We start from the raw sequence: 13,950 nt of genomic DNA, 5'->3' as shown, positions 1-13,950 counted from the left end.
CGGGACCCTGATCCAAGCAGGCAGAAAACAGAGCTATGCTGTCAGCTTCTACGCAATACCGCCTCCAGCTTAAGGGTTATTGAGTTTCTTTGAAGAAATGAAAACAAATGGAACTGAAGCAATAATGAAAATCATAACTGAGGTAAACTTTTCTGAAATGAAAACAATACCTCAGTATATGAATCAAGAGAACTTATTGTGTTCTAGACAAAATTACTGAAAATAGACCCCAATGAGACATAACTTAGCAAACCGAATTAAAAGAATTTCTTACTGTTATTGTTATTTTGAGTCCAACCTCCAGAACGGGACTTTTTTTTTTTTTTTTTTAACCCAGAACTCTCTACTAAATTGATTCTAGTCTGTGTATTAGGGCAATGCGTGAAGAAAATCAGAACTTCAATGTCTTTAGCCTGAAAGTTGATTAAAAATGTATGCCAGAAAAGTGAGGTAAGAAGTCACACATACAGCGTGTGAGTGTATCTCAAAAATTTAGCCCACGGGTGCAGGGAAGTCATGAAATAAAAAGGTTAGAAATGAGCCTAGCTAAATAAGGAGTTAATCCTAAACTACTGTCAGAATTATGGTCCTAAAACAGAATGCAAATACCAAAGGTTACTCTTGAAACAGAAGATTATATATTTTGATCTACGAGTATTAATACACTAAAGAAAAAATCCTAATAATCATTTAAAGATGCATTCAAAGGATATCTAGAATTTATTCTGTAGTAACTTTTATGTATTAATCATCAATAATTACTTACCAGTTCATCTTATATTTATATTCATTTTTTTACAAGACTGATTAAGCCATGGTAAGTTCTACTTTACAAAAGTAAATACACTAAAATGTCTGCTTTTAAACTGGTGTGCAATATGGGAGGTCATCATTTCTTAAAATATATCCTGATCCTTTACCAAAATTTGGCAATGAGAAATTTGACTAAAATAGGAAAATAGGGATTTTGCCAAAAAAAATATACTATGGATATCTGAAGTCACCTCAATATCCCTCCACACAGCTCAAGTACTCAATTTTGCCACACCAAGTAATAATTCTTTTTTTTTTTTTTTTTTTTTACCTCTAGGGTAATCACTGTGACTTTGGTGCCTACACTACAAATGCACTGCTCCTGTGGCCGTTTTTCTGATAGGACAGAGAGAAATCGAGAAGGGAGAAGGAAACAGAGGGAGAGAGACAGACAGACAGACAGACAGACAGACACCTGCAGACCTGCTTCACGGATTTTGAAGCGACCCCCCTGCAGGTGGGGAGCTGGGGGCTTGAACCGAGATCCTTGTGCAGGTCCTTAGGTTTTGTACAATGTGCGCTTAAAGGTGCACCACTGCCCAACCCCCACAAATAATTACTTCTTCAACATCTAAAGTTTTGAAAATTCCTAGATGAAGCAGCTTAGTAAAAAAAAGCTTTTACAACACAAAAGAATAATCTTCAACAAATTAGTTCAATTAAATGACCATCAACTCAGAAGGAATCCCTCATCTTTGAGGTTGCAAAATGAAGGTGACGTGGGCTTTACAAATGCATGAGTACAAAAATAGCTCAACAGTTTGCACACTTCTCAATTTCTGCACGTGCCAGCTCCTCCTTCATCTCTCTGACAGCCTGGCTCATCTCAGAATATCAGATAGCACTGCAAATTTTGACGATGCTTTTTGAAAAGCTCCCAGTGTTCCAATTACTATTTCAAAAGACTCTTTAAGTAACATTAGGTTTAGATAGATTAAATGCACTCTTGAATGTCAAGAGGACTTCATTTTTCTTTTGTTAGTAGATTAAATGGGTATAAATCATGTATTCTGACTATCCTTTTTTAAATATACTCATCCTAATGGCCTGTTGAATTTAGGTCATATGAAAATACAAAATTAGATTAGGAAATCTGCTGTATTCCGTCAGGAACATGGAAGATTTTGTAATGATTCTTGATGTACTCTTTTCTTAAACTGTGAGTTTAGAAAAGTAGCTTAAATACACTGTGTATTAGAATTTTATCATTGTGAACCAACATTAGGAAAAGACTTCCATTGACTGAAAAACAAAAAAGACATTCTTATAAGTGGAAAATCAATCACCACAGCCACTAAATGTCACAGCTCAACATGAGCAAGAAGCACTGATGACTGTTAGTTATACAGAGCACAAGTGATGGATGTCCTCGGCCAAGGAAGTGGGGGTCAGGTTTTTAGAGAACTGTACATATATTGATTTTACATTTATTTAATGCGGCCATTGTAAGACACTTTATTCTTCTGATGAACTAGGATTGCTTATCAAAAGATTCTATAATTCAAGAGAAACATTCATAACTTGTGTGTGAAAATGAAAACCACCGGCCCACAGAAATCATGCTCACAAAATCCAATTTTGTGGATTTATGGTAGAAAGGCATTAAACTACTGTCTTGCAGGAACTGCTAGTCATGAAGTATAAGTGGCACGGCAGTAATGATTAAGGTGACACGTCCCTCTGCCACAGCTGTTAATCAGCTTAATACTAGTTACATTATTGACATTCTTGTAATTACTTTTCCTGAGGCACATTTGTGCAAAATATATTTTACTTTAATTATGAGCAATTGGAAGCAAGTCCAATATCCCAAAAAGAAGAATCAAGGTTCTCCTTATGCAGGTATACAGTAAGTAGAGTGCTTTCCCAAGTACCTCTGCTTGAGGAACTTGGCAGTGAGCTACACTTGTAAAAAGACCAGGCTAACGCCATACCTTGCCATCCTCTGAGCACACGCCCATGTGTTCTCCACTTTCATCCAGGCTTATCTGGTTTATCTTCACAGGACTCTGTTTAAAAACAAAATATACATAAATGTAGCCCACTTTAGGAAAAACGATGTTAACAACTGAATAAATTTCATTTTTCTTAGCTCTGTGTAAAATTTAAATGATACAAGTTGTCTATTTGTTTAGGTGCATGAGTTCAAGACACTTTTTTTTTTTCCTGCACACAGAAGTTGTAAAATAAAGTTTTGTTCTCTGACACGTAATAAGCCTGGAAGCCAAAGAAGTCCCCATATTATCTTTCTCAGGTACTCTAATACTCAGCCCCAGTAATACTTCCCTTACATGTCATTTGCCTTTCTATTGATATTTGGTCTGTTTTACTAACTTCACCACTAGCAGTTCTTCCCAACCAATGCCCATTAAAAGGAAAGTATAATAAAGGCAAAAATAAAAAGATCTAATTTGTTTTGTTTGCCAGCCAATCTATTCCATTTCCTCTTATAAATTACATAAACTATTACACTTACTACTTCTTACGGGAAATCTACAATGTTTAACTGATTAACTTTGCCTCATTCTTCTTAATAATCTCAAATTCAAAATCGATGTGAAGATAGTAGTGAGTTTATTTTATTTTATTTTACTTTGGATGTGTTTTCCCAAAAAAAGTAAATATATAACTGTACTTAAAAAAATTTTTTTACAGCATTCCAGATGTCCACACAATTTATTGTATGAAGTCAAAGTTGATAAATTCTTTTAAAAAATATTTTTATTTGTAAAATAAATAAAATAGTGACAGAGAGAAACTGAGCAGGGAGGGATAGAGAGGGCGACAGACAGACACCTGCAGCCCTCCTTCACGGCTCATGAAGCTTTCCCCCTGCAGGTGGGGACCAGGGGCTTAAACCTGGGTCCTTGCGCACTGTAATGTGAGCACTTAACTAGGTGTGGGAACACCTGGACCCCAAACTGATAAATTCTAAAATTTTAAATGAAACATTTAAAATGGCAAGCTGTGGGGCCTGCAAGATAGCCCACCCAGAGAGTGAATTTTTTCTTTGTCGTGCAAACAGCCAGGATCTGAGCCCTTCCTCCTCTGCACTGGAGGGAACTTCAGTGCTGAGGTGACTGACTGTTCCTTCCTCTCTGTCTACCTCTTTATGTCTGAAAACGCAGGCCCAGAATGTTGAATCCCTGGTGATAAAAATAAAAAATAAATGGCTACTTATTTTTCTTCTCCTTAAGTAAAGATGGTTTTCAACTACCTCACACAAAGGTAGACAGGAAGACACTCATCATGAAAAAAAATAAGCCTTCACCAGTTACACTTGCAAATACCGGGCTGTAGGAAAAGTTATAATGCGTTTTTGCACAGAAAAACGGGAAAAATACATTGTGACTCTTTGGACAACCCAACAGCTTTTTAAATATCTTAAAATAGCTAAAATATGGGGGCTGGGTGGCGGCACACCTGGCTGAGCTCACACGTTACAATGGGCAAGTACTGGAGGTTCAAACCCCACTTGCAGGGGGAAAGCTTTGTGAGGGGTGAGGCAGGGCTACAGGTGTCTCTGCCTCTTTCCCTCTCTATCTCCCCCTTTCTCTCGATTTCTGACTGCCTTTAACCAATCAATAATTAAAGGCAATTAAAAATGTAAATATAAAGTATGGAAATACATGAAATTGAAAATGGAATCGTTCCCTCAGTGGAAAAAAAGGTGAGCTAGCAAGAAACAATCAGGGCAGATAAAGACTCTCCGATCACCCGGTGATGCTGCTGAGGGAGATCCCTGTGATACGGGTTGAGAGGTTGAGACAGAAAGGAGGAGAGAATACTCACTGCCACTCCTGCCCTTGGAATAGAATCAAGTACAAACCCTCTAGGTGAAAAGTATAAAACCTTATTTAAATATAGTGAACAAATACCTAAATAAATAAGAGTTATTTGGCTATAATAAGTGTGTACAACCCACTCTCATTTTTTTTTTTTTTTTACGTTGGATGTTTTTTCCCAAAAAAATAAAACACACTGACATGGTGGTGTCAACATGTCACTGAGTACAGAAAGCTTACAGAAAAGTAAACATGCGCATTAAAATGCATTTAACTTGTATTTTCTGGGTGAACAAAGAACCAGAAGAAGGAAACTGGGGGAAATAAAAAAGCATTTATCCAAAGAAGACGAAAGAAGCTGAGCAACTGGATTTCTCAGTCGCCGAACAGGTGAGTCTGCCGCAGCACTTCCCCAGTTCAGTCTGAGTTTATTTTGGCATATTTCTTCTTTCCATCACAATTCTCCCTCAGTAGCACACACATCCACTCCCCTCAGCCCTATCTATGTACTTCTTCATGGTTTCCAGTTACTTCTTCAAGGTCCTTTCTTATCATAACATCTGGGAACTTTAAAAAAATTATTAGTGATTTAATAATGATTAACAAGATTGTACTATAACAGAGCTACAATTCCACACAGTTTCCACCACCAGTTCCGTGTTCCATCCTCTCCATTGGAAACTTCCCTATTCTTTATCCCTCTGGATGTATGGACCAAAATTCTTTTTGGTGTGTAGAAGATGGGAGATTTAGCTTCTGTAATTGCTTCTCTGCTGGACATGGACATTTGGCAGGTATCCACATCCTCGGCCTGTGGGGAGGGCTCTAGAGAAGTGAGACTTTCAGACACACTGGTGAGGTCGTCTGCCCAGGGAGGTCAGGATGGAATCATAGTAACATCTAGGAACTTCTTCTTGCTATATATATATATGGCATCTAGGAACTTCTTTTATATTTATTTTTCCTTTCTGTTGCCCTTGTTTTCTATTGTTGTCATAGTTATTATTGTTATTGATGTTGTTGATAGATAGGACAGAGAGAAATGGAGAGAGAAGACAGAGAGGGGAGAGAAAGACAGACATCTGCAGACCTGCTTCACTGCCTGTGAAGCGACTCCCCTGCAGGTGGGGAGCCGGGGGCTCGAATATTTTTTTCATCAACAACAATACATAGTTTGTAATCAGAATGAATTTTACATGATCGTAGAGTAAATATATAAATTTTGGGAATGGGTGGTGGCGCACCTGGTGGAGAGCAAGTTACAATGCTCAAGGAACCAGGTTTGAACCCCAGTCCCCACCTGCAGGGGGAAAGCTTCACGAGTGGTGAAGCAGTGTTGCAAGTGTCTCTGTCTCTCTCCCTCTATCTTCCCTTCCCTCTTGATTTTTTGGCTGCCTCTATCAAATAAATAAAACCAGAAAGAAAGAAAGAAACTTAAATCTAAAACAAATCAAAATTACTATTGTTAAAACCTGTTAACAAATACAAAAATAGCTTGAATGGGAACTGACTGCCATCACTAAGCATAATTATGTTCTATAACACTTAACATTTAATCAAGGAGAAATATTCAGATTTTAAAACTGTATTTGTCAATAGTACATAACCACTTCTAAAAAGAATTTTTAAAAAATGCTTTCCTTGTATCTACTATTCGTACATGCTAAGACAAGCAACACAGAAATAGGGAACACATAAAGGTTATATAGGAAGAAAACTAGAGTGTGCTGGCTTTTTAAAATCTCATCCATACTTTTCTGTCTAACCTCCTGTCTGATTTATATAATTTAAAGATGTGTTGCCAAAGACGGGATAAGGGATAAATGTAGATAAAGAAAGGAAATCCAAAGAAAAAAGACCAGAGAAAAACAGCCTCAGCTGTATTTTCCATCAGCTATAATTTTATTCCTAATGGAGACATGTTTGGAATTCTGGACAATATAAGTGAGTTTGTTCAAAAATCAATAATGTCAAGCTGACACTATAGAACATACAAAAAAAATCTTTCCTTAATGGAACAAAAAGAAAGAAGCCCTAGTAAGCAGGAGGGGGCAAGGATCAGCACATACCTTCTAAATCCAAGTCCACTACAGGTGGTCTCAAGTTCTTAAATTTAAAGAAAAGGGAAAAATACCAACATGTACACACCTCATGTGATAATCAATTACCTAATGTAAGATGCCTGAAATAAATACACTTAGTATGGATTATGTCAGCTCTTCAATTAGGAATAAATTCACGGTCATTTGGAAAGCTGCCTATAATGGTGTTCTTTGTGGCAACTTCTTTCCCCCGACACTCCTCATCATCCCACCTTAAGCTATCAGTCCCCCAACAGTGAACCTAAGAAATCAATCTGCTAATGTATAATTTGTAAGGCTCCTCTCACTAACAAATGGATAATTGATTCCTTCACAAATGTTGCATCCCTGAGGACACAGAGTGCTCTGAATAAGAAACCTAAGATGGGATTTCACTGAGTTCTCCGAAACCCACTAGTTAGCAGTCCCAACATCCAGGTGGCTGCCTACACGGCTTCATGCTCCTCTGTCGCACTCAGCAAGCGCACTGCGCTTACATGTGTGAAGAGCAAACATCTGTTCTTTCCTACGTGGTGAAAGCTCATCGCACTGCTCCCTTTTATTATCTCTTGATGTGCATCCTTGGGCGAGCATGGGCTGAAGTAAGAAGTCTCTGAAAAGCATACTGTAATTGTGGGATGTTACCCAGCTACACGACAAATAAAATACAGCAAATGCCTGTGTCCTCACGGGCATGTCTTCTGGTCATACTTGCTTAACCTTCAATGGTAAACTTGGAATCTCAGTTGCTCCGAGCTTTCACTTTTGGGTTTGCACCAAGTCTGTCTTTGATTCAAGATGGGAAATAATTTTATCAACCAGGAATCATGCAGTTGGAGAACTTTAGGGACACTTTCTTGAAAGTCCCAACATACGTGGCTTCAGTAAAAAATAAGAGAAGATCTAACAGACTGAGCAAGTTCTTCAGGAAGTTGACTCAATCTCCCTTCAAACTATCTCTGCTGTCATTCCTGAACACCCAAGTAAATTCTCCTTTGCTGACTGTTATCCCAAAGCTGCCAACAACTGCCTGGAGCCTACGCAGCAGAAATTCTTTATTTAAAATGATTTATGTACTGATTTACTTATTTGTATAGAGACAGGAATTAAGAGGGGACAGGGAAGGGGAGAGAACCTTACGGCACTGCTTCACCACGTGTGAAGCTTCCCCCCTTCACGGGAGGACCAGGGGCTTGAACCCAGGTCCTTGCACATTATCACGTGTGCACTACCACAAGGCCCCGCCACAGAAACTCTTCAGCCTTACTAAACTTGACCTCTTTGAAACACCTGATTCTAACTATTGCTTTCTTCAAGCTTTTTCTTGCCTCAGCAGTAACATTTTCCATCCTTGAGTATACTATGTGAGGTTACACCTGTCATGCTTCTCATTCAAGGATTCAGAATCTTCCCTAAACACTACAATGTACAGAACTCAAGATGTTTCGCCTCACATGAAAACAAACTAGCTGCAGACCTTCAAATATCTTCCTTCAGTCATTCTTTCCTATGAAAAGTGTTATGAACCATTTGAAGTGGTTACTTTTTAAGGTACAGGGTATACTGTCAACAGCATGTCCAGTTAGTTACAATAAGCATTCCAACCTTCCACAAAAATTCTGTTTGCTAGGAAAAGATAAACGAAATATCGCTAGCCACTTAAATTTAACTTCTCATTCTTGGAGCATTTAATTTCTTTCTGAATTATTTTCAGGATACTAGAGCTTAAAATCAGGGATGTTTGCTTTCTTTTTAAAAAATATTTTATTATTTATTTATTTATTATTGGATAGAGACAGAGAGAAACTGAGAGGGGAGGTAGAGGGAGAGGGACAGAGAGACACCGGTAGCCCTGCTTCACCACTCATGAAGTTTTCCCCCTGCAGGTGGGGACCGGGGATGTTTGCTTTCTAACAGGGCCTTTTAGTGTGCTAAACATTAAAGATGGAAGAAATTGAAATGATCCAGAAGTGAGAAGGATGGAAAAAGCTATAAGGAAAAGTTACCTTGTTTGGAAAGAAAATAATCTTATATATCCATTCAATCAATCAGTTAACACATTCAGTATAAATGGACTTCATGTAGAAGAATGCATCTCAACCAGTCTTGGCTACTTATTGAAATATTCCTAAAGACTTTCCTTTTTAGCTGTTAAAAGTTAAAGGTTATCCTCTAGTCATGAGTTTTGAATCCCTCCTCCCTAAGAAAGAACACTGGGCATCACCTAGATTCTATCTGTGTGAGCACACAGATAGGAACATTTGCAACCATATGCCACCCTTCAAACTCCAGGCTGGTCCAGAGTCCCACAGCCTTATAGATGAGGCCGGGGGATGGAGTGATAATTCACCCCGCTGCTGTGCCTGCCAGGACAGAACGAAATCTCTGTAGAGGCAAGGGCACAGAATGGCCTCTCAGGCTCCAGAAGACTTATTAGGTAGATGTCCGTTTCCTAAATCCTAACAACCTTTCAGAGCACAGGGGAGATTTAGAAGGGATTGCCTCCTAAGAAGCTGGAGTGCTGCTGACTCCTAGTGTTGTTTTCCTTTTGTTAAGCTTCATCTTCAGCCTAGACTTGCCACGTCCCTGCTGACAACGGTGGGAGGCTGGCTTGCACGCCACAGGCACTCAAGACAGTTATTCAAAATCTGGGCACTGATTAAACCACTGCTTGCACAAAAGGCAAAAAAAAAAAAAAAAAAGGCTCTGGGTTTGTATTCCCTCTTTTGTTCACCTGGCAGGGATTGTAATTGATGACAGGCGGATGTCTTGAACATAGTAAATATGGCTTTGGTCCTTATAAAGCCTGAAACACTATTCACATCCAAAATACTGACCTTCTAGACAAAGACATAACAGACTTCCAGCTGTCCTTCTCAGTGAGATGAATGAAGACCAAGTCAGATAGTGCTTATTTACCCCAGAATTTGCAATACCCAGAGTAGAAGTGGACATTTTTGAGAAATCTCCCAATGATGCCTTGAATGATTATCTGTAGTATTAAACTGAGTAGGTGAGTGAGGAAAATTTTAATAGACACTTCTAAGTAGGGGCAGGCTGGTGATGTACTTGTCAGAGGGCACATGTTATCCTGCACAAGGACTCAGGTTCAAGTCCCAGGTCTCCACCTGCAGGAGGGAAGCTTCACCAGTGGTGAAGCAGTGTTGCAGGTGTCTCTCTGTCTCTCCTGCTCTTCCTCCCTCTATCTCTCTCACACCAAAGAAGGGAAAACTCCAACATAATGAATAAATATGGCCACTAGGAACAGTGGAGCACTTGCATAGGTACTAAGCTCAGTGATAACCCTGATGGAAAAATATAAATTAAAAAAAAAAAAAGAAAGAAAGAAGAAAAGAAACTTCTAAGCAAACCGGTTTAAGCATACAGAACTAGCAGCATTCCTCCTTCCAGAATATGTGTCAGAGAATTCATGAGCTGCCAGGTGCTGCACGCTTGATGTCATTGTAGAAACAATCTTTTTTTTTTTCCAGAAAAGCAAAATATATGAACTATAATAAAATGTGTTTGCTTTTAAACTGAGTAAATACATACCTTGCTTACACACGCATCCAGCAAAGCTATGAAAAATGATAGAAGGGAGTCGGGTGGTAGCATAGCGGGTTAAGCACACGTGGCGCAAAGTGCAAGGACTGGTGAAAGGATCCCTGTTTGAGCCCCCTGCTCCCCACCTGCAGGGGAGTCGCTTCACAGTTGGTGAAGCAGGTCTGTAGGTGTCTGTCTTTCTCTTCCCCTCTCTGTCTTCCCCTCCTCTCTCCATTTCTCTCTGTCCTATCCAATAACGATGACAACAACAATAACTACAATAATAAAACAAGGGCAACAAAAGGGATAAATATTAAAAATAAATAAATAAACATTAAAAATGATAAAAAAAAAAAAAAAAGGACAGCAGAGTCACCAGGAAATGCAGTTACCAGCGTATTGCAAGGAAATAATGTAGAACAATTTACTAATAAGTGCACTTAACAGGAAGAAAACTAATATTAGCAAAAACTCGGCTAGAGACAGAGGATGAAACAAAATACACACAAAGCCTGCCTTCAGATCTTTTATCTACAGAGTCTGTGATCCCGGTAATATTTTAACACATTTTACTATAAATCACTGCTTCAATGACTAGCTCTACAACTGCTGACATGTGAACAAGAGCTATTTTTGCTACTGTTGACATTCTTTGGACAATCTTATAGAATGTTTGCTTAAGGCAGGCACAGAGAACCTTTTCTTTTTTCCTGCTGAGGGTCATTTAGATAATTATAGCATCATTCAGGGCTGTTCAAAATTATCAACTTAAAAAAGTAGCACTTAATGTTGATGTGAAAATAGCAGGATGCCTTAGCAGAACCAGACCAAATGATTTTCAGGCCTGCAGGCCAAATGTTCCCCACCCCTGGCTTAAAGAATAAGACGTAACCACGAATGAATACAAACTATTCATTATTTTGACTACTCCCGGGGCATGTTCAAGGATGGCATCATAGAGAAGATGAAGCATCAAGCATGTTGATAAATAACAAAGGGAAACATATCCAACTAAGAGCCAAAGACAAGGTCTAGATATTTTCCAGGTCACAAATGTGGGATAATTTAGTAGCCCAAAGGGAGAAAGCCCTAAGGACTGAGAAAAGTTCTATTTTATTTATTTTATTCTATAGGCATCAAGGAGGCACTTGAGTGTTTTCAGAAGGAGAAAAACAAACTCCTTCTACTCCTTTGAGAAGATTATTAGGGCAGCCGTGTGAGGGATGGATTAGGAGAGACATGAGACAGGGAGATCAGGTGAGTGTCCCTGCAATATCCCAGGTGAGATCCAATAAAGGCTTAAACAAAGGTGGTGCTGAAATAAAGAATGAGCTATAAAAAAGAAGGAACTGCATCCAGAGGATATCCAGGAAATAATGGAGACAGATGCCAGGGGATAAACATCACAGAAATGGGAGCCAGCACTAGGGAACACCTGGTCCTCCTGAAGAGATGCCACCTCCCATGGCTCTAACAGTCACACACACACACACACACAGAGAGAGAGAGAGAGAGAGAGAGAGAGAGAGTCCTTACTGACCCACAAGGTCCACACTGAAGAAAAAACAGTAATTTTAAAAAGGCAATAAACAGAGCACAGGGCTTGCAGGTAGGATATGAGGTCCCAAGACAGATTCCAGGCACTTCCTATGCCAAAGCAAGTGATGAGCTCCCTTGCAAGTAAAGAATAAACTTTGAACAAGACGAAGATGAACTAAAAGGTGGGAGCTCATGGGAAGCAGTGCAATGCTGCCAGCCCAGGGAGCCAGGAGAGAAGGTGCAGTCCCCACAGCAACTCACAACCCAGGCCTTTGTCAGACTCCGTAAAGGCCAACTTGTCTGAATTATTTCATCTTTTAGCATATTAAAAAAATGGATGTCTTAAGAGCCAAAAAGGTCTGGCTGATAGGCAGACGTGGTGAGTAAGGAACCTTCTGCAGCTAGCTGGACATGCCCCCAAGGATCCTGGGTTTACAGAATGCTAACACTACAGTTGGGGGGGGGGGCACATACTTATTTTTCAACAGAGGACACTTCCCTAGAGCACAGAACAAAACTATTTTCCATCAGCACTGAGACAACAGAAATGAGGCTATCACCTCTGAGATTACAGAACTAGGAAAGAAACAGTAAGTGTATTATTACTCTTGCATGTGTGACACCACACGTTTAAAGGCATGCATACACATATATACATATATCAATATTTTGCCACCAGGGTATCACTGAGGCTCAGTGCCAGCACTATGAATCCACCACTCCTGGTTGTCGTTTTTCCTTTTTTTTTTTTTTTTTCTTAATTAGAACAGAGAGAAGTTGAGAGAGGAGGGAGAAATGGAGAGAGGGAAAGATACCTGCAGACCTGCTTCACTGCTCCTGAAGCAGACCCCCTGCAGGTAGGGAACAAGGGCTAGAACCCTGGTCCTCGGACATAGTTAATGTGTGTGCTCAACCAGGTGTGCCAGCACCTGCCCTCTCAAATTTCACCAACAGAACCAGTTCAAGAAAGACACAATGATGCACTGTAACTGCAGAACTATTTAGACACCTCACAGGAGCCCAAAGGTCTTCCCATTTAATTTTTCAATATACAACGCCACCAACATTAAAGAAAAAAAAATCTGTTAGCAGAAAAGACTTTCTTACTTATTTTCTCCCTCTTCTGTATGACTTAACAATAGTGGAAATATTAATTTATTTATCTAAAAATACCATTTGAAAAAGTAAAGCTTCTGTGTTTCCACAGGCTGGGGAAACTCACTTAATTTCAAAAGGGGAGTTAAGATAGTTTGAACAGCTGAATACAATTACTAACCAACAGAAAAGACTTTAAGATATAAGAGGAAGAACAACTACTTATATGTCGTAAACTCAGCTGCACTCTCATCACAGAAATTACTGCTTCAGTATGCTGCACTGTAAATATGCTAGTCTATCCATTCTCCATAAAGTCACTGCACCACAGTTCTCAAAAGAAGCCTCAAAGAAATTTCTGAAGTCAACTCACTAGAGCTGCATTTAGATCCACGACAAAGAACCCACTCGGGGGGCCAGGAGTGCCCGAGTGCCCGAGGCTCAAATTCCCGGGTTTAAGCCCTACACCACCATAAACCAGAGTTTAGCAGTGCTTCAGTAAAAAGAGAAAAGAAAAGAAAAGAAAAAACCAGCACAGCACCTAATTCTAAGCGCAAGAAACCCACACAAGGATCCGGGTTCAAACCTCCCGCTCCCCACATTCAAGAAGCTTCATGAGCGGTAAAGCAGGTCTACAGATGTCTATCTCTCCCCCTCTCTATTTTCCCCCCTCCTCTCTCAATTTCTCAATTTCTCTGTCCTATCCAATAAAATGGAAAAACTGGCCATCAGGAGCATAGTGTTCATAGTACAGGCACTAAGCCCCAGCGGTAATCCTGGAGGCAAGAAAAAAAAAAACCTACTTAACCTAAGTATGTCTTTAAAATACCACAGGAGAGACCTAGCAGCTCAAGTCCCCAGTTCCCACCTGCAGCAGGGAAGCTTCATAAGTGGCAAAAACAGTGCTGCAGTCATCTCTCTTCTCTGTTGTTTTATTTTATCTTATTAGAGACTTAATATTGATGGATGAAATTTTAAGATGACAGGTATAATTCCAGGGGGCCAGGCAGTGGTGCACCTGGTTAAGTGCACACATTACAGTGCACGAGGATCTGGGTTCGAGCCCTTGGTCCCCACCTGCAGGGGGAAAGCTT

At 39.7% G+C, this 13,950-nt stretch overlaps 1 protein-coding gene across 2 annotated transcripts in view; it reads right to left on the bottom strand.

The window, feature by feature from the left end:
• VPS41 (VPS41 subunit of HOPS complex) overlaps nt 1-13,950 on the bottom strand; it is a 102,052-nt gene that overhangs the window by 33,434 nt on the left and 54,668 nt on the right. For both annotated transcript variants that reach the window (XM_060195837.1, XM_060195838.1), the window contains exon 5: nt 2,748-2,822. In XM_060195837.1, coding sequence (XP_060051820.1) covers nt 2,748-2,822 — 75 coding nt within the window. The remainder of the gene's footprint in view (nt 1-2,747; nt 2,823-13,950) is intronic.

The sequence above is a fragment of the Erinaceus europaeus genome, chromosome 8, assembly GCF_950295315.1.
Source record: "Erinaceus europaeus chromosome 8, mEriEur2.1, whole genome shotgun sequence".
NCBI classification, from domain to species: domain Eukaryota; kingdom Metazoa; phylum Chordata; class Mammalia; order Eulipotyphla; family Erinaceidae; genus Erinaceus; species Erinaceus europaeus.
The sequence above is the reverse complement of the archived record's forward strand: the minus strand, read 5'-3'. Positions and strand labels throughout refer to the sequence as shown.